Source organism: Aspergillus eucalypticola (assembly GCF_003184535.1).
Source record: "Aspergillus eucalypticola CBS 122712 chromosome Unknown BO83scaffold_25, whole genome shotgun sequence".
Classification (NCBI taxonomy): Eukaryota; Fungi; Ascomycota; class Eurotiomycetes; order Eurotiales; family Aspergillaceae; genus Aspergillus; species Aspergillus eucalypticola.
In genome coordinates this window covers 155,591-176,110 of record NW_020290299.1, presented here as the reverse complement: position 1 = coordinate 176,110, position 20,520 = coordinate 155,591, and the positions used below count along the sequence as shown (strand labels likewise).

General features: G+C 53.3%; 7 protein-coding genes across 7 annotated transcripts; 5 read left to right on the top strand and 2 right to left on the bottom strand.

The window, feature by feature from the left end:
* Positions 1-4: 4 nt before the first annotated feature.
* BO83DRAFT_111718 (uncharacterized protein) lies at positions 5-2,454 on the top strand. Its single transcript, XM_025525932.1, has 2 exons — positions 5-739; positions 811-2,454. The coding sequence occupies exons 1-2, from the start codon at positions 87-89 to the stop codon at positions 2,192-2,194; spliced, it is 2,037 nt and encodes a 678-aa protein (XP_025384863.1). The 5' UTR covers positions 5-86; the 3' UTR covers positions 2,195-2,454.
* A 1,648-nt stretch (positions 2,455-4,102) lies between these two features.
* BO83DRAFT_111775 (ZZ type zinc finger domain protein) lies at positions 4,103-7,479 on the top strand. Its single transcript, XM_025525933.1, has 4 exons — positions 4,103-4,696; positions 4,966-5,800; positions 5,853-6,064; positions 6,119-7,479. The coding sequence occupies exons 1-4, from the start codon at positions 4,562-4,564 to the stop codon at positions 7,382-7,384; spliced, it is 2,448 nt and encodes an 815-aa protein (XP_025384862.1). The 5' UTR covers positions 4,103-4,561; the 3' UTR covers positions 7,385-7,479.
* A 380-nt stretch (positions 7,480-7,859) lies between these two features.
* Positions 7,860-9,334, top strand: BO83DRAFT_111777 (serum paraoxonase/arylesterase family protein). Its single transcript, XM_025525934.1, has 2 exons — positions 7,860-8,276; positions 8,335-9,334. The coding sequence occupies exons 1-2, from the start codon at positions 7,968-7,970 to the stop codon at positions 9,280-9,282; spliced, it is 1,257 nt and encodes a 418-aa protein (XP_025384861.1). The 5' UTR covers positions 7,860-7,967; the 3' UTR covers positions 9,283-9,334.
* BO83DRAFT_111649 (putative isochorismatase family hydrolase) lies at positions 9,311-10,090 on the bottom strand. The gene has a single exon (XM_025525931.1). It carries the CDS (start codon positions 10,061-10,063, stop codon positions 9,386-9,388), a length of 678 nt encoding a protein of 225 aa, XP_025384860.1. The 5' UTR covers positions 10,064-10,090; the 3' UTR covers positions 9,311-9,385.
* Positions 10,091-10,641: 551 nt separating this feature from the next.
* On the top strand, positions 10,642-11,866 carry BO83DRAFT_367242 (uncharacterized protein; the record flags this gene model as incomplete). Its single annotated transcript, XM_025529753.1, has 1 exon — positions 10,642-11,866. The coding sequence occupies exon 1, from the start codon at positions 10,703-10,705 to the stop codon at positions 11,864-11,866; it is 1,164 nt and encodes a 387-aa protein (XP_025384859.1). The 5' UTR covers positions 10,642-10,702.
* A 562-nt stretch (positions 11,867-12,428) lies between these two features.
* On the bottom strand, positions 12,429-15,620 carry lreA (GATA transcription factor LreA; the record flags this gene model as incomplete). Its single annotated transcript, XM_025536861.1, has 4 exons — positions 14,469-15,620; positions 14,306-14,427; positions 13,784-14,222; positions 12,429-13,729 (listed from the first exon to the last, which is right to left on the bottom strand). Exons 1-4 carry the CDS (start codon positions 15,247-15,249, stop codon positions 12,429-12,431), a joined length of 2,643 nt encoding a protein of 880 aa, XP_025384858.1. The 5' UTR covers positions 15,250-15,620.
* Positions 15,621-17,139: 1,519 nt separating this feature from the next.
* BO83DRAFT_320324 (putative RAS small monomeric GTPase) lies at positions 17,140-18,351 on the top strand (the record flags this gene model as incomplete). The annotated part of the gene is made up of 5 exons (XM_025527807.1): positions 17,140-17,194; positions 17,308-17,356; positions 17,435-17,451; positions 17,535-17,969; positions 18,032-18,351. 5 exons carry the CDS (start codon positions 17,140-17,142, stop codon positions 18,349-18,351), a joined length of 876 nt encoding a protein of 291 aa, XP_025384857.1.
* Positions 18,352-20,520: the final 2,169 nt, after the last annotated feature.

The window sequence follows — 20,520 nt, the reverse complement described above, 5'->3', positions numbered from 1 at the left end:
CTTTCTCACCACCACGATTTACCCCAGCATACCTCGAATCCAACCTTTACCGTGATCTTTTGCTTTCTATTTTCCCTCCTTTTACCATGGCTCCACGACGACACAACATCGGTGCTAGTCGCCGCCGAAGGAGAGACGATGAGGGCGAAGATGAGGGCTCACTAGATGGAGAACTGGAGGACGACTCCCTAAGCGAAGGATCCATTATCAGTCATCCCGATGAGGAGGATGCCGATGGCGAGGGCAGCGATGAGAGTGATGATGAGGCGTCTGTGACCCGGGATGCGGGCAATGCTCACCCTCCCCAGCTCAACGGCCGTATGCCTGCCGGAAGCCAGAAGCTCGGGCGCCGCCATTCAACCTCGCCCGGGAAACGCCACACGGGAACGGTCATGTCAGATACTGAAGCGATGATGAACGGAATGAGACTGTCGGACAAGACAACTGGGGTGGCCGAAATTCACTTTGACGACCTGAAGGGAGAGCTTGGCCAGCAAACTGGGAGGACTCCGTCGGCGCCGCCGGCAGAGCCAAAACAAGACAGCCTGACGGACAGGAGGCGTCGTGATAATGAGAAGTATACAAAGGAAAAGGAGGAAAACCCAGCATTCGTGCCCACCCGAGGAAGCTTCTTCCTTCACGACAAACGCTCGACCGATACTGCAGCCAACGGTCACAAATCATTTGCTAAGTCCAAGTCCAGACCATACGGTCTCATCGTGGACGGCAATGTGCGCAAGTACGCTTGAGCCTAACTTCTAGCTCTTTCACTTTTGAGGCAGACAGAACATTCATGCTAACTGCTTGCAGGAACCAGGTCAAATCAGATGCCAGCGAAAACAAGTGGACGCACGATCTGCATGATACTGTTGCTGGAGATGATGCACCCGCCTCGAAAGTGCCTGCGGCGCCTGCGACTCTCCCATCTTATCCCCCCAAGCCAGTTCCTACAGCTCCTCGATCGTCCCCGCCCAATAGGTCATTCTCGAGTACTACAATGATAGGGAATGTGCCTGTCGTGGTCTACTTACCGGGAATGGCTCAACCCATCTCATACCCTAATGTTCCAAAGAAGCAACACACCCGTTTACCACAGCACCGTCCTCCTCTGCGCCGCGATAAACCTGTCCGAATCTCGCTTCCCGGGCAGCCTGCGCGTTATATCTTCCCCGCAACAGAGCGATCTTTCATCTTCATCCCGCGGGCGCTCCGGCCCAATCAACAGGCCTTCCGTGGGCGCCGAAGCGGATTCTTTCCAGGACGACGGCCTAGTATCTATGCAGGTTCCACATACACTCCAAGCGTTAGCATCAGTAGGAGGTCGTCCTTCGGCAAGGCGCCCTCGCAAGAAGGATACCACTCGCCGGCAGCCTCGGTTCTCTCCAGGCAGACGATCGTGGCCACAGACAACGGTAAGCCCGTTGTCCGTTTACCTCCTCCTCCAAGACCACCAGCCGGACTACCACCCCCGCCACCCGGCCCTCCTACAGCAGTTCCTCCTCTACAACCACAGCCTCAACCTCCAGTGTTCCGGGAGAGCCGTCCGGCGCCCATACCGATGCACCAACCTCGTCCCCAGAAGGCCGTCTCTGTTGCCGACATTGAGACGCCCGCAAGCTTCCCCTACAATCCTCCTCAGCCGCAGCAGGAGCAGCCTTTCCATCATCAGGTCCCGATGCCTGGAAACGGGCCCGTCTATGGCTCAGATGCGCCCGGCTATGCTGCTTCGGCTCACTCGTCGGTGACACCCTTATCCCATATACCCGAGCGTGCAATCCATGCCCAACCCTTCCAGCCATATGGTTACCAACAGCCACAAGCATTCTATCCCAGTTCTTACCCACCTGGCGCCGTTTACTATTCTGTTACCGGGACCGAATTCCCCCCGTACAATGCCGCAGTAGGGCCCGGCACCTCTGTGCCTCCCTTCCCTCCGGGGCAACAGGTGCCGTATATGGTGCCCAGTGCGCACACGTCGGGCGAGCAACCGGCTCAACCGGGCACGGTCGCACACGAAGCAGGTGGTACGGTGTATTTCTACGATGCTAACCAAATGTATCCAAACTCCTCCTATGGAATGCCGAATGCGCCCGGGGCCGGCGGTGTCATGGGCATGGGCGGCATGATGACGCCCCCTGGTACAACGTACTACTATCCCCAATCTCAAGGCAGTGTTTACTACGGCTCTCAATGAATCGAGGCTTGTGGGTGATGCCCGGCCTCAAGGAATGTCTTCTCCCTGCCTTTATGTTCGGTTTCAAAAATTCAATTTCTTTCTGTGTTCATTTTTTGATGCTATGTTTACTTTTCCCCCTTCCGCCTTGGTCTACGCCTTATCTTTCCCCTTTAGTCCGCCTTTGTTTCAGTTTCATACTCATTATTGTTGCCCTTCAATTATCCGCCTTCGCTTCGTGTTCACCTTGATCATTGGCTTTTTTCTTTTCTTTTTCTTGTTTGCCTCATGGAAAAGCGGCAAATTTGTTGTTGATCTCAATATGACGACCTCCCATTGCCTCATAGCCTGTGCCTTTCCTTTCTTGTTGAGGTCTAGTGTGGCCGGAGCATCGTGCTCTCCTAGTTTCGTCTCTGATTGTGGTTAGATAAGGATTCCATGCATTACTAGCGATCGTCTTGCTGTGCTGTTCTATTTTTACCCCTGTTTCTTCTCATCGCCATTTTTTTTTTTTTCTTTTCTGCCTACGTTTTCCGTTACATGTTTCCTTTTTCTTGTTTCTTGTGTTTCCGCTTTTTCATGCTTTCTTTTTCCTTAGTTTGCTTGGCTGCCGTCGCTGCCCTGCTGTGCCGTTTAGCTTATGCCTGCCGAAGTCTTCCGCGATGTACGGATACCATCTTCTTCGATATACTCATGACGTTGAAAGGCAGTGGGCTCAAAGCCGGGAGGGGAAAGAACCGGGACCAAGGGTGCGGTGATGTTCCTACGCACCCTGTCGGCGGCGCCAGAGTCGCTCTTCCGGTGGGCTGTCCACGCGAATACCCGTATGATGTCTCTGACCACGCTTGTTTTGCATCCTGGTTTCCATGAACGTAATGCGGTGTGCCTCCTCTTCCTCCTCCCCGCTTCGCCCCTGTCTGCGATGAGCCCTGCGTGTGTGTATGTGTGTGCGTGTGCGTGTGTTTCACTGCGCTCGTTTTGAGATTAGTTGATTGACACGGATGAGGAGGCCGAGTTGTGGGGTGGCGTCCTCTTGTCTACAAAAGCAATAAAAAATACGATCCCAAAAATAGTTTGCAGTTGAAGAGCTGTGTTGTCCGTACCGGTCAAACCAAACAGTAGATAGATAGACTAGACCAGACCTCGGGTTGGGAAGCGAAGGGGCCGGGGATGGGCCTGGACGGTTTCGAAGGTGTGACGTGACGTCAGGCAGCACGTCAAGGAGCGTCAATTCCCTCGGGCTACAGAAAAAGTAGGAGGCCTGGAAAAGAAGCCGTAATAGCCGATCATCTCGTAGGGAAAATTAGCAGAAGTAAATCTTGGGGGGAAGGGAAGGTGTGAATGGATGGATGGATTAACGGCCCAGGCGTAAGCACCCTGATCAGCAAGCAGCATCTGAGGCTGTGGGGAAAAGGATTGTTGGTCGGTGGCATGAGGGGAACATCCATGTCGTGATGAAATCATGGCGCCTGTGCTTTAGGAGGGTTGGTGACGAGGTGGGAAGGGAAAAGGAAGGATGGGAAGGATGGGAAGGGTTTAGGCACCTACGTAGCCAACAGAGCAATGCCTCATTCTGCAGCAGGAAGACTCCACCGAGGATGCAAGAGAAGGAGGACTAAGTAAGACTAAAAGTTGCATCTACATGAGAGTACGGGGAAGAAGCATCGCGACCGACGGGCCGGACAAGGTACCGGGCAAGTAACTAAACGCAGTTAACTATGAAAAGTACTCCGTAGTTTGAACTGCTTTTACTACTGCTAACGAACTAACTGCTAGTCCGGAGCAAGTTACCAAAGCTGTTAGCATCCGCCAATGGCCGCGGACCTTCACCGCCTCGGCCGGATGCAGCAGTGAAGCAGCAGCTGACCTCCAGGCAGCCTCTCCCTCTCCCTCTTAATTACCTCTGGGTAGAACTCGTTCGCTCTCTCCTCATCTCTCATCTTTACCCCCCCCTCTCCTCATCATCCATCCATCCTCAATAATTTTCCTCTCCCGATCTTCCGTCTCCTCCTTTTTTCCCTTTTTACTTATTCCTTCTTCTTACCGTCTACCTGCCATCCTCCCACACCCCCCCTCATCTACATTATTATCCCACCATTTCCCCCTCCCCCCCCCCCTTCCTTCTATTTAGTCTACTAGTTTAAAAACTACACCCCATCTCACCCATCCTTTCCATTCGGGTTTCCTCGTTAACCTTCCAACGGGGACAAACACCACTCTCACCGTTATCTATCACTGGCTTGACGTACTTCCTACCATCCATCGCCTAGCTTACCGCTCCCGAATTAGCGCCCTTTTTTGCTTATCTCTCGGAATCCCTGCTTAAATCACGCCAGAGGGAAATTGAAGCCAGAACAACAGGAAGAAGCAATCATCCTTCTGGACACCATGGCTTCTCCTGCACCCGCAACGGCTCCCGTGGGCCCCAGTTCTCTCATCACCGTCAAAGTGCTCTACAATGAAAATACTCGACGCTTCAAGCTTCCTCTGCGAGAGCTCGGAGCTCGCACGCTTCCCCAGAATGTATGTTCGTCCCCACTCAAGCTCCGATCGGAGCTACGGGTCCTTTGGGCCCCCCATCAAAAATCATAGCCACCCCCCATCATCTATTTCCTCAATGCAACTGAGTGTGCTCACGTGTTCACTACCTTGCTCCATATGTGTGATGAAATTTTTCTGTTTTATCCCGCGTTACCTGCGAATCATTTCTTTGCAAGGGGGTGAAAATAAATACGGGATGGCAATACCGCAACGATTTCGCAATTCATGCTGACGTCTCTTATCTGTAATAGCTCCGCCAGCTCCTTGGCGTTCCCGAAGATGTTAACGTCATCTTTGAACGTTATTCCGACAGCGCCGGCTGCTATATTCAGCTAGATAGCGAGAACCCCGCTGTCTACAAGCAGCTCTATCGCGCTGCCAAGGCTAAACTGAAGCTGCGGATCAAGGCCACAACGGCTGAGGAGCCCGTCTCCCAGCCACAGCTGGCTGCAGACCTCCCCGAACAACAGAATGCGTCAAGGTACAGTTACCTCGAGACTGTCTTGGGTGCTCCTCTCCCTGAGTCTCAAGTTGAAAGTGTTCCTGCTAGTGCGTCCCTATCTGCCTCGGCTCTGCCCGAGGTCGCCAACGGCACCATCCCTGCTGAGTCTCGGTCCGCCCAGTGGTCGGCCCCTGAGACGACTGAGCCTCAATTCCGTGACTTCGTCTTGGGTCAGGACAGCTTTGACATGCCAGTGGTGTCGCACGCATCGCCCAATGGTGTCTTCTGCATTGACTGCAACCACTGCGGCCGCTCCATTCCGAACGAGCACTATCATTGCAGCATCTGTGACGACGGCGACTACGACTTGTGTCTTCAGTGTGTCGAGGCCGGTGTGGCTTGTCTGGATGACGAACACTGGTTGATCAAACGTTCTGTCAAGGACGGCCAGGTCACCAACAGCACCACGGAGACGGTTCAGCCCCGCAAGGCTCGTGAGGAGCCTGAACCAGAAGAGGAAGAAGAAGAGACCTTCGAGGAATCCGTGCCAGAGCTGGTGTCGGAGACTACTCCAGTCCCTGCTGTTGCTGCTCCCGAACTTCCTGAAAGCACTCAGGAACGCATCTGCAATGATTGCCTGAAGGGTATGTCCTTCCCCCTCTACAGGAGGTTGTCACTATTTACTAACTCCAACAGAACTCGATGAAACCAAGATGGTTTCCTGCGCTGACTGCGATGACTATGACATTTGCATCACTTGTCTCCTCAGAGACACACACGGCCATCACCCCGCCCACACCTTCAAGCTGCTTCATGATCGTCAGTTCTGCCTGAAGAGTCTGGTGCAATCTCGCTGCAAACCTGGACGTCACCACCACCACGCAGCTATCTGCGACGGGTGTGAAAAGGTTGGTTGTAAAATATTTTTTATTTGACTGCCTCAATGCTAACCGTTACCGTAGCGTATTATTGGCGTCCGGCACAAGTGTCTGACCTGCCCAGATTGGGACTACTGCTCGGAGTGTCACCAGGAGGCAGCCCAAAACCACCCGGGTCATCGGTTTGCGCCGATTTATGACGCAATCGCCGAGCCCCTGCAAAGCTATGAGGTGCATTACGGCATCTACTGCGACGGCCCTCTGTGCAGGAACAGGCCATGCCCTAGCTTCATCACAGGCACTCGCTACAAGTGCTCTGTGTGTCACGACACGGACTTCTGCGCCAAGTGTGAGGTGCACCCGACCAACACCCACAACCGCACTCACCCCATGGTCATGCTGAAGACACCTGTGCACAACGTTTCTGTTAGCACTGTCCACGAAGACCGTGGAGCCACTTGCGCCCTGGGCGACCGTGCCCAGAAATCCACTTCCACCCAAGCCAGCGTCCCGGTCGAGCCGGTTCAGGAGACACCCAAGCTGGAAGCAGAGCCTATCCAAGAGCCTGCCCCGGTGGAACAGCCGACTCCCGTTGCACAGCAGCCGGTCCAGGTCGAACAGCCGACATCAGCTGACCCGGCCTCGGGCTATCAAGCCTTCTTCATCCGGGACACTGTGCCGGATGACACCACGCTGCCGCCCAACACCGCCTTTGAGCAGACCTGGACCCTCTTCAACCCCGGCCCATTGAGCTGGCCTGCCGGCACGGATGTGCGGTTCGTCGGAGGCGATTCGATGTTCAACGTTAATACCAGCCACCCATTGAGCATGGATGCCATCTCGGCTGCCATGGAGAGTAACAAGCTCTCGGAGCCGCTTGAGCCAGGTCACAGTGCGGACTTTACCGTGACACTCAGGACCCCGAGCCGCCAGGGCAGTGCCATCTCGTACTGGCGGCTGAAGCTGCCCAGCGGCATGCCTTTTGGTCACCGGCTGTGGTGTGACGTGCGCGTGCGTGATGACGTTCCGCCGCCCGCTGTGAGTGCACCGGAACCGGAGATGGAGAAGACCGTCGAGCCTCAGCCGGAGGCCGAGTCGGAGCCTGTAGGAAGCCAGATGATCTTCCCCAAGCTGGCCAAGGAGTCTCCGGAGACCAGCACACACGAGGCGGCCACCACGGCCCCCAGCGCCCCGTCGGTGACGAATGCTTCGGAGCAGGATGTCTTTGATGACATGGAGAGTCTGACACTGGGCGAGGACGAGACAGATGCGGGTATGCTGACGGACGAGGAGTACGACATCTTGGACGCCAGTGACCAGGAATATCTGGAGGCCAAGTCTCAGCGCTAAGCGAAGACGGCGGCCATGAGTTACGGATTTCTTGGACGGGGAAACAAAGGAGTTTTTTTTCAATCGGACAGGATGAAACAATCTGCGTGTGATTTTTAATACTTGCTAACTTAGCTTGATTTGCGTGTGGGCGAAGGAAAACCCTGGGAAGGATGAATTGGCTGTAAGCTCGGCATTAGGCTTGAATGTATGCACTCATTTCTCTACTTCACTTCAACTCGCTTCCTTCCACCTCGTACTAGGAGCTTGGACCGTAACTCCGACCCCGACCCATGGATGATTACCGCGACGATCTTCACTGGCGTCTCTGCTGGACTGGCTGGTCGGTCCACAGTGGAGGATGGCCAGCTGCTGGTTCGCCAATGACAGGTTCGTTTAAAGTCAATCCCCGCATTTTCCAATATAGTGATGGTGAGGATGATGCTACAGAGTATCTACTCGGTTGGTTCATCCAACCTCGGCCCCCCGCTTTACTTTGTTCCATTCTCCTCCCTCCTTTCCCCCTCCCTTGTTTGCTTTTTCCTCCTCCTTTTTTTGCTTTTTCTCCCCCACTACATGTCGAATTATCAGCAGGCTGATCACGATGAAAAACTACATCAACCTGGCGATTATCGCCGTCCTGTTCGCCTCGCTGTATGGACCAGTGACCCGCCAGCTTAAAGTGCTGGGGGCATTCCGCTCAGCCAGCGAGACAAGCAGCTCCCAGAGTAACCCTGTCCACCCAATTGCTGATACCATCCAATGCGAGGACCTGCATTACCACCATCCGTCTGGTCAGCTCTTTACGGCCTGCGAGGACTCGATTGTACCACGGTTCCGCTGGTTTCCACCCTTGGTCAACCTTGAAGGCCCTGCAGACACGACGGGGTCTATTCATGTGATTGACCCCCAGGTAGGTGTCCCTGTGCAACTCCTATATATGATTACCAGAAACTAATCCAGCTTGACAGACACTGAAATCGACCCGTCTCACATTCGAGAACTTTTCCGGCCCCTTCATCACTCACGGCATCGACGTTACTGAGGATCCGGAGCGCGCAGACGCCGTCTACATCTTCGCCGTGAACCACCTAGCCAACCCGGACTATCACCCCGGCCTCAAGGACATCCCCAAGGCCCGCTCGCAGGTCGAGCTCTTCCACCATGTCCTGCACTCCGGCACCGTCCGGCATGTCCGCTCAATCCGTCATCCGCTCGTAGCCACCCCCAACGACATCTACGCCGAAAGTCCTTATTCATTTTACGTCACTAACGACCACCGCTACCGCGACGGGGCTCTCCGCACGGTCGAGAACATACTCCCCGCCGCCAAATGGTCCACTGTCATCCACGTCCAAGTCGACAGTCTCGCCGCGGTCCCAGCTGACACGGAACGCAAGGCAACTGTGGCCTTCGAGCACATCTGGAACCCCAACGGTCTCGGACATGGCTCGTCGCGCGAGGAAGTGCTTCTCACCAGCGCCGTGGGCGGCTACATGTGGCGTATGCGGCCGCAGGATGACCACACGCTGTCGGTTGTGGATGAGTTCGCCTTTGACAGCACCATTGACAATCCCACTTACTACCAGGACCCGTACGCAACGGCCACAGACGATGCCAGCGGATATGTCCAGGCTGGACTACTTCGCGGCGTGGACCTGGACAAGACGCGCACTGATCCTAAAGGCAAGGACGGCGCGATGGTGTGGTACACACGGCGCAAGGCTGGTACTTCGCCCGCGGAATGGGAGACCCGGCTGCTTTTTGAGGACGATGGATCACGCATCCGGAGTGCCAGCGCGGCGGTGCTGGTTCCGTTGCCAGATGAGCAGCAGCAGCAGCAGCAGCAGAAGAAGGCGAGATTGTTCGTGACGGGATTCATTTCAGAGGGTATGGTTGCGGTGGATGTGACCCTGTAATGTAGCTGTCAAACAAATCAGTGACTTATGATAAAATCATAACCTACATCCACACCATCATCATAATTCACACCCTCTACATATAATAGGATCTACCCTACTACTATCTCGAAGCAGAATACTCCTCCAACGCTCTCACCACCTCCCCCACCCCTCTCACCTCCGCAAACTCCCCAGCCAAACTCGCAACCGACACCTGATGCACCGTCTCGGCATCCCATCCCCCCTTGGCAAATGTAGCAGTGGCATCACTAACAAGAATAATCCGTCCTTTATCCACCACCACCTCCTCCTCCTCATCCTCAGATGATCTAACCCTAGTATCAACCACCCCCAAATTCGCCGCCATCCGCACCGTCGTCGACACACAATGATCCGTAGTCAACCCAGCCACAATCAACTGCCGTATCCCCTTCTCGCGGAGATATTCTTCCAGTTCGGTGCCAATGAATGAGGAATTGACATGTTTCCAGATCTGTTTCTCGGTGGGAAGTGGGTTGCAGATCGGGAGGGGGTCGATGCCTTGCTCTCCTGTGGGAGTGGTGTAGGTTGGGTGTAGGGGGGAGGTGGGCGTTGTGGAGGAGTGAAAGATGTGGATTATTTCGTGGTGGTGAGATGAAAGTGTGGTGAGGGTGTTGCGGAAGGTGGTGAGGAGGGATTGGATGTTGGCTTCGTAGTTGGGGTTGGAGCGAGATGGGCCCCAATGGGTTGGGTGGGTGAAGCCGTTTTGATTGTCTATTAGGAGGAGGGCAGTGGAGTGGGTGAATGTTAATTGGGACATTGTTGTTTGTGGTGGTGGTGGTGGTTATAGAAGAATTGTGGTGGTGAAGAGCGTGTGGGAGTAGTATGTTATTATATAGTAGTAATCTAGACTACTAACTAGTACTAGGGAGTATTGCTAGTGAGATGGTGAGTCATGGACTAGTAGTATTGTAATTGTCAACTGAACTGTGATCGTAAGTCACTAACTTGATCGTATATGTAGTATAGTATGAGGCTAGTTACATTTATACTACTAGAAGATAACATGATAATATATAAGTTACATAGTTGTTGGACTCTTAGTGTTGCTAGTAGTGATCACTCTGAGAAGTCACTGTCCGGCATCGGACTTTGACACAACATAATACTAGATGACATTCAATATCACACTGGTGCAGCTGCATAATATACCAGGAGGTATATCATTCTGTTCAATTAGTTTAAGAAAACTACTAGCAACTAAGATATACTAACATCGGTCCCCGCGGGGAGCCGAGGCAATTCCTTTCTGCCTGAGGCACTCACACCAATCTCCCCGGAATCTCCTCGGATCTCTCATTTCATCTCCAATTCTTCCTTCCTCTTGAATCCTCTCTACAACCCTACACTGATTACACCCATCAATTGGACCATTGAAGCCAATCTAATTTACAGCGCAATGCCATCCGCGCTGCACCCCCCACGGGCTCTCCTCAATTGCCCGCATCCCCAACTCACCACGACCATCGCATCTCGCCTCATCCACCACAACTACACCCTCCTCTCAACACGCGCCTACGCCTCACACTCCAAGTCCAACACCAATACCAAATCCCACACGCGCCCCTCCTCCGCTGCACAACCCACCACCACCACCCCCCAAACATCAACAACCTCAACATCAACATCCACAACAATCCTCACCACCCTAAACCCACCCCCGAGCACCCGACCCGCCTCCCTCGCCCTCCCACCCACCCCCACCCCAAACACCTCTCTCCCCCCATCCGACAAACTAAAACGCTACATCACCATCGGCCGCGCATACCTCACCTTCTACAAAACGGGCCTGAAAAACGTCTACCACAACTACCGCGCCGCGATTCCCCTCCGACGGACCCTGAACCTATCACCCTATATCCCGAGCTCGATACCACCAGCAGCAGCAGCAGCAGCAGCAACCACCACAAAAGATGTATCATCTCCATTCTACAAGACTTTACAAACGAAAGATCTCCACCGCGCACACTTCCAACTCCTTCGCCGCTCCGCGCACGACATCCGCCGCATGATCCCCTTTTCGCTCATCTTGATCATCTGCGGAGAACTTACGCCCCTGGCTGTGCTCGCTCTGGGGAATGCCATCACTCCCCTGACGTGTCGGATTCCGCGACAGCTAGAGAAAGAGCGGGAGAAGAGGGCGCGAGCAAAGCGGGAGGCGTTGGTTGTGGGGACGGGGTCGGTGACGCCGCCTGGGGTTGGGTCTGTGGAGGAGATGGGTTTGTTGAAGCGGATGGTGGATAGAAGTTGGATTGAGGGTGCAGGGCCTGGGGAGGTGATGCGGGCTTGTGCGGTGTTGGGGTTGGCGAGGTCGTATGAGAGACCGGGGTGGTTGGTCGGGGTGGTGTATCGGGGGAGGTTGAGACGGTATGCGGAGTATTTGGCGTGTGATGATGAGTTGATTCGGAGGGGTGGGGGCGTGGCTGGGATGGAGGCGGAGGAGGTGCGCATTGCGGTGGAGGAGAGGGGTGGTGTGGGGGTTGGTGATGGGGGGGTGAGGGAGGGTTGGGAGGCCGAGAGGGAGGAGAGGAGGTGGTTGGAGAGGTGGATTGCTGGGAATTAGTAGGAGTATACAGTAGGGCAGGGCTGATGTATACTACCTACTACTACTACTACTACTACTACTACTACTACTACTACTCTGTATACTGCTCACTGCTATGTGTATCATATGGATAGATGGGGTTGGTGGATGTGGATATATCTGCTTGCATATATGTACATTAGTCAATCAAGACAGTATCGATCATTTTGTGACTCGTCATCTTGCCACAGGGCTAAACAGGGCTTGCCGGCATATCACCGATAAATCCCGGCCAGTACTTACTGACATCCTAGATAGCATAGCATATACAAGAGCTAATATACACTGTACAGGTCACCTCCGATCAAGTCCACAGAATCCTCCCCGACGCCATCCATCCCATCCATCGATTGATCGTGACTCGTCACTCCATTCTCATCCCCCCCCGAATCCAACAAGTCCCACAAGGTATCATCGTATCATATATAGCAAAAATGCTCAACATACTCAAATCACATTCAAGTCAGACAGCCACACACTAAACCGTAGAAAGTCACCCAAGAGATAGAATAAAAAAAGGGGTAATATAACATAGGAATCATCACGCCCGTTTCCCTCGGGCTGCTGTAGTCTGTCCCTGTGCAGCATTGCGGACCTGCTTTGCCCATCGTAAGCCACAACTGTTGCAGAGGTCGCGATTGCCGCTGGGTCCGCGTCGCCATTCTGGCGTGCTCTTCGTTCGACACATCGCGCAGCTCTTCTCCACTATAATTGTGCTCTGTTTGCGCTTGCGCTTTTTCCGTCGTGTGAGGAGTCGTTGTACCTCGTCCGATAATGTGCGGTTCTGCTTTTCCAGTTCTCGTAGCTCGAATTGCCAACTGGACCCCCTCGTCGGTGCTAGCTCGGAGAAGAGGCTGCGCTCGCGTAGTGGGATTAATTCCTGATTACCGGAGGGTAACCGGCTGCTTGACCCTGTCTGTCCAGCAACGTCTCGCCCTGTGTCCGTGGCGCTGGAGCTTGTGTCGTCCGGGCTGCCGTTCGGCAGAGGCCGGTGGAAACGTAACTGAGCGACCAGGAAAGAAGGTCGCTCCCCTTCTTTGCTGTCTCCCGGTATTAACGTCGTCTGCACGGGCAGCATATGCCCCTTCTTGTGGCGGACCTTGTGGAGAAATGAGACCTGTTGTCCCGAACGTGCCGTGTCCAGCGCCTCCATGACCTGGGCCCGGGTATCTGCTCCCGTGAGATCTTGGATGCTCTTTCCAATGACATCGTCCGCCACACGACCTAGAACCGGCCGAGCTTTTGAAGAGATGAAAAGGACAATCCCAGACATCGAAAGCTTGGCCCAGATGTCATTCTCCGCCAACCCGCCCCGGCCAATCGTAGCAACCTGGTCAAGATTGTACACCGCACGCGCTCGCCCTCCAAGCACCATGAACTGTCGCCCCCGGTCGGTAATATGCCATGACCCATGGCTCTCAAACCAGATATACCCACTGTACTTCTTTCGGATGCGATACACCACGCTGACCGGCTCAGTGGTGATGCGCGCTCGTAGATCGCGAATGACCGAACCAATATCGCTGGGGTGGCACACTGCTGACAGGCCCTTTCCGACCAGTTCAGCTGGCTCATACTCCAGCACCTTCCGGCACGAGGGTGACAGATACAGAAACTCTCCCTCTAAGGATAAAACGTGGATGATGTCGTCCATATTCTCCACCAGCACTCGGTCCAGATAATGCCGGTATGACGGGCCGGTGCCGCGCAAACTCTCCAACACCGTAGACACCTGATCAGGGGTAAAGAAAGTAGCTAGGTCCGGATTGGAGCGGTAAGCTTCAGGCGGGACCACATAGCTCGGTAACTGACTGCGCTGGTAGTTGATCATGTAGGTTCCATCTGCAAACAGTATGATTAGCTTAGCAGCCTTCAAAATACGCATTCAGAACATACTCGGATTCCGTCGCGTCACTGCATCGGGCGTCTCGACCAGATCCACCTGAAACCCAACGTAGAACCGGTAGTCGCTGCCGCCCCATCGGATCGGAAGCATCGTGATTAGATTCACAAAAGGCTGGCCGCCCTTGCGGTAGTTGATGATGCTTGCCTGGATCTCCGTCCGCTCCTCTATCGTCGAGCGCAGGCGATAGGCCGTGTTCTCGTCGACGAACTTGCGCTGCATGCCCCGCTGAACGACCCCGTCCGGCCCTTGGAGGAACCGACAGTTCTGCCCGACAATCTCCTGGTTGGTGTAGCCTGTGAGCCGCTCGAATGCCTCCGAGACGTAGACGATTGGATGGTCCTCCAGCGTGATATCACAGAGGACAAATGCGCACGACAAGTCAACTGCCCCGATATTGATCTTAGGGTTCGGTCGGGACACCACTTGGGCCTAGTGGAGAGGTCAGTCACATGCATGTCTGTCTTTCCAGACGCGAACGCTACTGCGGAAGCGGTCGACCGGATTCAACCTACCAAAACCCCCATGATATCGAAGCCACTTGACGAGTAGATACTAGCATATGGAGAGTCGCTTCCAGCTTCCACTTTGGCTTCGGGTGGAAAAGAGGCTTTATGGATGTGAAGACCCGCATCAGCTATTCCGGTCAGGTTCGACTTGGATTGGAGGAGAACCCACCCTTCACTGGGGATGACCTCTTCGGCTGGATGAAGCGATGAGGAACGGCTGGATTGGCCAGTTGGGTATAGGACTGAAAGTCCGAGGGCTGACTTTGAGGTAGCGGTTGATGATCCTGGGACGGCCCTCTTGCGCGGGAGAAGTCCCCCGCTGATCCCCGGACCGGGCCTGCAGCCTGTGCCTGGGCGGTGACATCCTGAGTCGTCTGTTGATTCCAGTAGGTATTTGTCGCGGACTCCTGGATCTGAGCGACCGCGTACGCTGCGCCAGGATCCAGATGGACGGTCTGGGAAGGTAAGTGAGGATGCTGCTGCGGCGGCGGCGGCGCTGAATGCTGCTCTAGACTGGGATCTAACGGTCCAATGGAAGCGCCAAAGACGGCCGGATCGTAAGGAAAGGTAGTTCCTTGGTCCAAGCTCATTGGCATGGTCTGCGCGGCGGCCGACAGGGGATGGTAGGGATGCATGGCGTGGGGAACATGCCCCGGGAAACTGGCCGTGTGGGAAGAAGCATGGTGATGAGCATGAGGAACCGGAGATTGAAAGAAAGAGTTATCGGGATGCGATGCAAAATTCGCGGGCAGGCCAGCAGCCAGCAGATCGGAGGGCTGGGCGGGATAGGCAAAGGAATCGGGAGGGAAATGGCCGGGAGTGGAATTGTAAGACATCAAAGAAGCCGGATGGGGGGCAGCATTGGAGTAAGAAGAGGATGCGGCGGGGCCCAATTGGGGATCCGGTATGGAATAGTGTGCCTGATAGAAGGCATCGTCGAAGCCTTCCATGGCCCGCAACAAACTATCCTGGAACAGCTTCACGTCCGATCGAATCGAGAAGCGGCGAGAGACCAATGAGGAAGACGCATCGAGATGGGCTGCTGATGTGAAGCAAGTTAGGGAATAACAACTAAACCTTAGACAGTCACACAAACACCAGGGGTGGGAGGAAGAGTAGTAAGTAGGTAGTTAGTTAGTTACTCCCCCAAACCCCCGAATCAGATTCTCCTCAGTTCCCTGCCTATCGGAACAGTAGGAAATAATAATAATCCAGGGAAAAGCAGCGGAGATCGATGGAAGATAAAAGTGGACAGACGTGGACAGAACTGAATGAATCCACGCTGAGATGGGGGGAAAAAAAAATGAAAAGAGGGGAAGGTAAGCAATGAAGCGTGAGCAGCTGAAAAGAGACGGACGAAAGAGTGGAAACGACTAGCAATTCACTGGTCGGCCGGGACTTTAATTATCACCAAATCAATCAATAATATGGCGGTTCCCTCAATATATAAGGAAGTACTGCTTTTTCCTGTGTCCCAGGAATCGGAGAATTAATAGAGGAAATGGAATAGTTAGAGATGGTGGTGGATGTCAGTTGCGAGACATGGGGGCATTCATTGTATTCGCCGCAGTAGCAGTAGCAGTAGCAGTAGCAGTAGCAAGTAGTACTTGTGGTTAGAGCAGGACTAAAGTACTAAAGTAGTACTACTATCCACACCAAGTGGAAAGGAAGAAAGAGAAGAGAGATGAACGATTGGATCGCAGGGACAACCCAGCCGGGCGAGTGGCGGGGCGGGCCAATTGACCCCGGGAGGCCAGAAGATTCCGGGATGATGTGTCAAGCTGGTCGGTGTGATGGATCGAAAGGATGTTAAATTAAAAGAGTTGAGAGGAAGGGAATTGATAAAAAAGAACAATGGAGGCATCAGATGGACCAGTCAGTCTTCGGGGAGATTCTGGGAGTGGAATTTTTGTGGCAAACAAGTGTATCTACGGAGTAGTGTAGAAAGTAATTGGGAATTGATATTTGTTTGTCAAAAGTTATAAATAAAGCATTTGATAATACCACTACTACTTAATTAACTAACATCCTCCCCATATTTATTTCCTACTTAATATGTGTCTAGGTCAGGTACCAGGTACCGCACGCTCCAGCCCGCGTCTGCAGCATGTCGGGGTACTGGTGACCCCCTCTCTTCATCATTTTCTCCATGGTACTGTCAAATCCACTTTGAATGTTTCTTTCTTGACATCAATGATTCAATTCCCCCGATCAGTTATATTTTCCTGGTCCACAATAGATATTTATCTATCCTACTCTCTCGCCCTTATCAATCGATCATTTATCATCATCATCATCATCATCAACATCACCACCCAGTGATCGGCCATCCGCAATCACCGAAATGGACCCCCAAAGGGGCGGCGCTTCGCTCCGTCGGCGTCTGAGATTTGCCCACGTTGGGAATCCTTTCTCCCATTCTTCTCTTTCCCCCTTACTCCGAGCCAGTGCCTGAAAAACTCGAGTCGCAACTTCTGCCAGATAAACTTCGTCCACATTCTTATACCCTGGTTCTTTCACTTTCATCCCCAAACTACCTCGGTATCTTGTCCGTTCCGCCAGGCCACACCACACAGCTCGCCTCACACTGCCCCTGTAATGCCCCTCTCGGGTCCAGTCGCATCTCCATTTACTTGACGGGATTCAAAACATCTTTGCGAAGGGATACACTTCGACACCCACCTGTTGGTGGTAGGAGAATCGGGTTAGCCGAGTAGCTACAGGGTCACAATTCGCTCGTTAAACCACCATTGACCCTTGTCTCTCTCTGTTTGTTACTACTGGACCCGCCGTCGCGTGCGCATCCCCGACACCTATCTATCGACCCGCACTCCCTCACCATGGCCGACGCCACCGACAAGATCTCTATCACCATCTGCGGCGATGGTGGATGCGGTATGCTGTGCAACCCCATCTCTTGAACCCACCCCCAATGGTTCTTTTCGTCACCCCGGCGCAGGGACTGCGGGGCTACAAGGGGGAAGAACCTTATCGCTGATGGCCGCTAGGAAAATCATCCATCACCTTGCGCCTGGTGCGGAGTCAGTGGATTCACGAGTAAGTCTTACAGATAGAATCCGATCATCAAACGTCGACGAGAAGCGTCCGTCATGCTAATCCAGAGCAACGGGATAGATACGACCCTACAATCGGTATACCCTCCTTGCTGGTCTTGCCCTGAGCTATATCGAGTTTCACAATTACTGACATCGGGCGATCTGGCTGAACCGTGCAGAGGATTCATATTCGGTTACGCGCGTGGTCGATGGCGTGCCATACTTCCTATCCATCACCGACACGGCCGGCCAGGAAGAGTATCGCGGCTTATGGGCGGCTTCCAACCTGAGATCCGACGCCTTTCTTCTGGTGTACGACATCACCAACAAATCGAGCTTGGGCGCTTTGGACTACTTCATGGACATGATTGAGATCGAAACCGAACAACGCCTTGAGGACAATGATCGGTTGCGCAAGGAGTTGGGGGCCAGTGCAGAGGGCCTCGATGTCGGCATGCCACCCCCGGTCAAGATCGTCGCAGGGAACAAGTGCGATCTCAAAGACAACAGAGTCATTAGTTCCCGGGAAGGCCTGGAGTATGCCCGAAAACACGGTTGCGGTTTCATGGAGACCAGTGCCAGGGAGATGGTCAACATCGAGGAAACCTTTGCCCGTAAGCCTCTCACCACTATTGAGCCAAGTATATACGCTTGCCAGAAGTTGACACTCTCGCAGTCCTAGTCCGTCGGGTCGTCGAGGCCCGTCGACTACAGTACCAGAAGGGTCCTCCGACCAGTCAAACCGCTCAAAGGGGCGAGCCTTCGACGGCTGCAAAAACGCCTGCTGACACGGTTGTTAGCAAGGAAGGGAAGAGAGAATCGCCGAAGCGCACACAGAAACGACAGAGTGGTCTTCGTGGGCTCTTTGGAGGTAAACGTGCACGTCAGGATCCAGGCGAGAAGGGCCATCTTCAACCAGAGGCATCAGGATCGGGGCAGAACAAGCCATCCAAGCCAGCAAAGGCGAGCATATGGAAGCGCATGAGTTGTTGTTAGGCTGCAGGTCTGCCTATCGCGGTCGTCCATCCTTCTTTGTATTAACATTTCAACATTATACCCCCTTTTGTATACTACTTATTATTCAGCTGACTTCAAACTCGACCGTTAACCTGTTGATGCATTCACGAATGCCACGTTCCATCATCTACTTCCCTTGACGTGTAGTTTGCATAGACGGATAGATGGGCATGTTTCGAGAAAACACGAGACTGCTAGTAGAATCCGATGGCTGTCACGGGAGCAGAGCATGGATTAAATTAACAATGAGGTCACCGGCGAGCTTGCTCATCCGGTGCAGGACACTAACTTGCAATCCGGGCGACAAGGGATAGACAATGCATAGCTATATCTTATCAGCAACCTCTCACGGCACACATGGTCTCCCTGCCACATCCCGACGGAAGTGGAAAACCGAGTGCATCCATGTCAGCAGCGGTAGTGGTGGGGTCAAGATTGGTAGAGCACTGCGGGATGACGCTATCATGGCTGGCGGGCTTGACACTACCGCATGGTCTAGACCCGAGAGAGTAGCATGTACCAGCGATCTGTAATCGATTTCCAATGTTTGGCTATGGACAGCATATTCTGCAATCGTCGAACCCCTGAAAGCGCAAGAACCAGCCTCGATCGTGCTTCAGGTGCAAGGTTCAATCCCGAGTAGTATAGCCACTTCGGGAATTAAGCGACACTCGGCATTTTCGACGGGGCACCTATTGGTACATTGTAGAAAACGGGCATGGATCAACATGGAAAACAATAGTCCAGCGGTCATTGATCGCAGGATCAGAAACCTTATCTGCCACTCTATAGCACCCGAGGCAGTGGTGCAACTATGAAGTCAATTCCGGAGCTGAGCCAGTGGTAAGTGCCGGTCAAATCAGCTCCGGACACGGGCACCGTACTCTGGCAACGCGAACTGGCTTCGATAGCAGTAACCTGTTGGGCTTAATTAAATCATGTCCTGTTGTCACAACAGGCTAAGCTGGAGGGGAATGACAGGGGCACGATCGAATCAAGACCCGCGACCGTGCAAGTGGCATGGTCCATTGGAGGGATGATCAACGTCATTGACTGTCATGTGCGGATAGCTCCAACGGCACCTCGTGGTGGAGAGGAGCTGCTGCTGCTGCTTCAAGGCAGGAAAATAAAATTGGTAAGAACAATGATTGACCGGGCTATTGAATCATCCCAAACTAAAGCTGATCACGAACAACAATCGGAACCGACGATTGGATCAACGCTGGATTCGGTCTTCCCTGCTCCATCCACCTGGCGGCAGACAGTGTGGCAAAGAAGGATTGGAATCAATCCGGTCTGCCGTTAAGCTTTCGAAGGAGAGCGCCAATCGCCAAGACTGGTGATCAACAGGTCTTGTACGACTATGGAGGGAACTAGGAGAATAGCAGCGATCGAAGATATCCGACGGGGAAAGGAATCCGTGTTTGATCGCCGAATCGGGATTTTAAGGATGCACTGTGAATGGAGTCGAAGGGGAGAGAGACTCGAGATGGGTTATTGACCCTGTCAGTGTCAGGTAATGTTCATAGGAGTCATTATGGAGCCACCACCCGATGGTCCATACACCTTACATACTGCTCCAGAACAGTGGATTTATTTTCGAAAGCTACCCGTTCGGCATGAGTTTGCCGAGTTGGGTCAGCTTCGGAAAAAAATAAAAAACATAAATAAATAAATAGAAAATATTTGGTTATGGAAATATATTCAAGGTGGATATTCTTGTGCCGTAATGCCGGGCTATGCAGACTTGGGCTGTCATTCCCTCAAGCTGGTTTGCATCAAATCGCAGAATTACCGCAATTCTGAACTAAAGCTATGGATGTACCTGAACATTGGAAAAGGTACAGCTTGCTTCAAGTGAGTCTCACACATCACACACGCTGGCGCAGGTTAAACCACCTCGGCCGCGACGTAACTATAGCTACCTACATTTAGTCTCTACTATCTAAGTTCTCCCTCGTGATTAATTGTCCACGTATTCCCACCCCCTCTTTTACTTCCTCCAAAGATCTTTTCCACAGTAGCCCCAAAGTAGGGCCTCACTAGCAAAATGCAGACAGACACCTACGGTACATGAAGGGAAACCCCCGTAGAGTGTAGACATGGGAGGTACCTGTCCAGAGTCCCGATCGGATATACGGCCTGAGG

Bases quoted from the DNA above. Each gene is read 5' to 3' on its own strand.
- BO83DRAFT_111649 (XM_025525931.1), bottom strand. From the start codon at position 10,063: ATGTCCCAATTAACATTCACCCACTCCACTGCCCTCCTCCTAATAGAC.
- BO83DRAFT_111718 (XM_025525932.1), top strand. From the start codon at position 87: ATGGCTCCACGACGACACAACATCGGTGCTAGTCGCCGCCGAAGGAGA. The intron at 740-810 runs GTACGCTTGAGC...AACTGCTTGCAG, and splicing joins GTGGACGGCAATGTGCGCAA to GAACCAGGTCAAATCAGATG.
- BO83DRAFT_111775 (XM_025525933.1), top strand. From the start codon at position 4,562: ATGGCTTCTCCTGCACCCGCAACGGCTCCCGTGGGCCCCAGTTCTCTC. The intron at 4,697-4,965 runs GTATGTTCGTCC...TATCTGTAATAG, and splicing joins CTCGCACGCTTCCCCAGAAT to CTCCGCCAGCTCCTTGGCGT. The intron at 6,065-6,118 runs GTTGGTTGTAAA...CCGTTACCGTAG, and splicing joins TCTGCGACGGGTGTGAAAAG to CGTATTATTGGCGTCCGGCA.
- BO83DRAFT_111777 (XM_025525934.1), top strand. From the start codon at position 7,968: ATGAAAAACTACATCAACCTGGCGATTATCGCCGTCCTGTTCGCCTCG. The intron at 8,277-8,334 runs GTAGGTGTCCCT...CCAGCTTGACAG, and splicing joins TTCATGTGATTGACCCCCAG to ACACTGAAATCGACCCGTCT.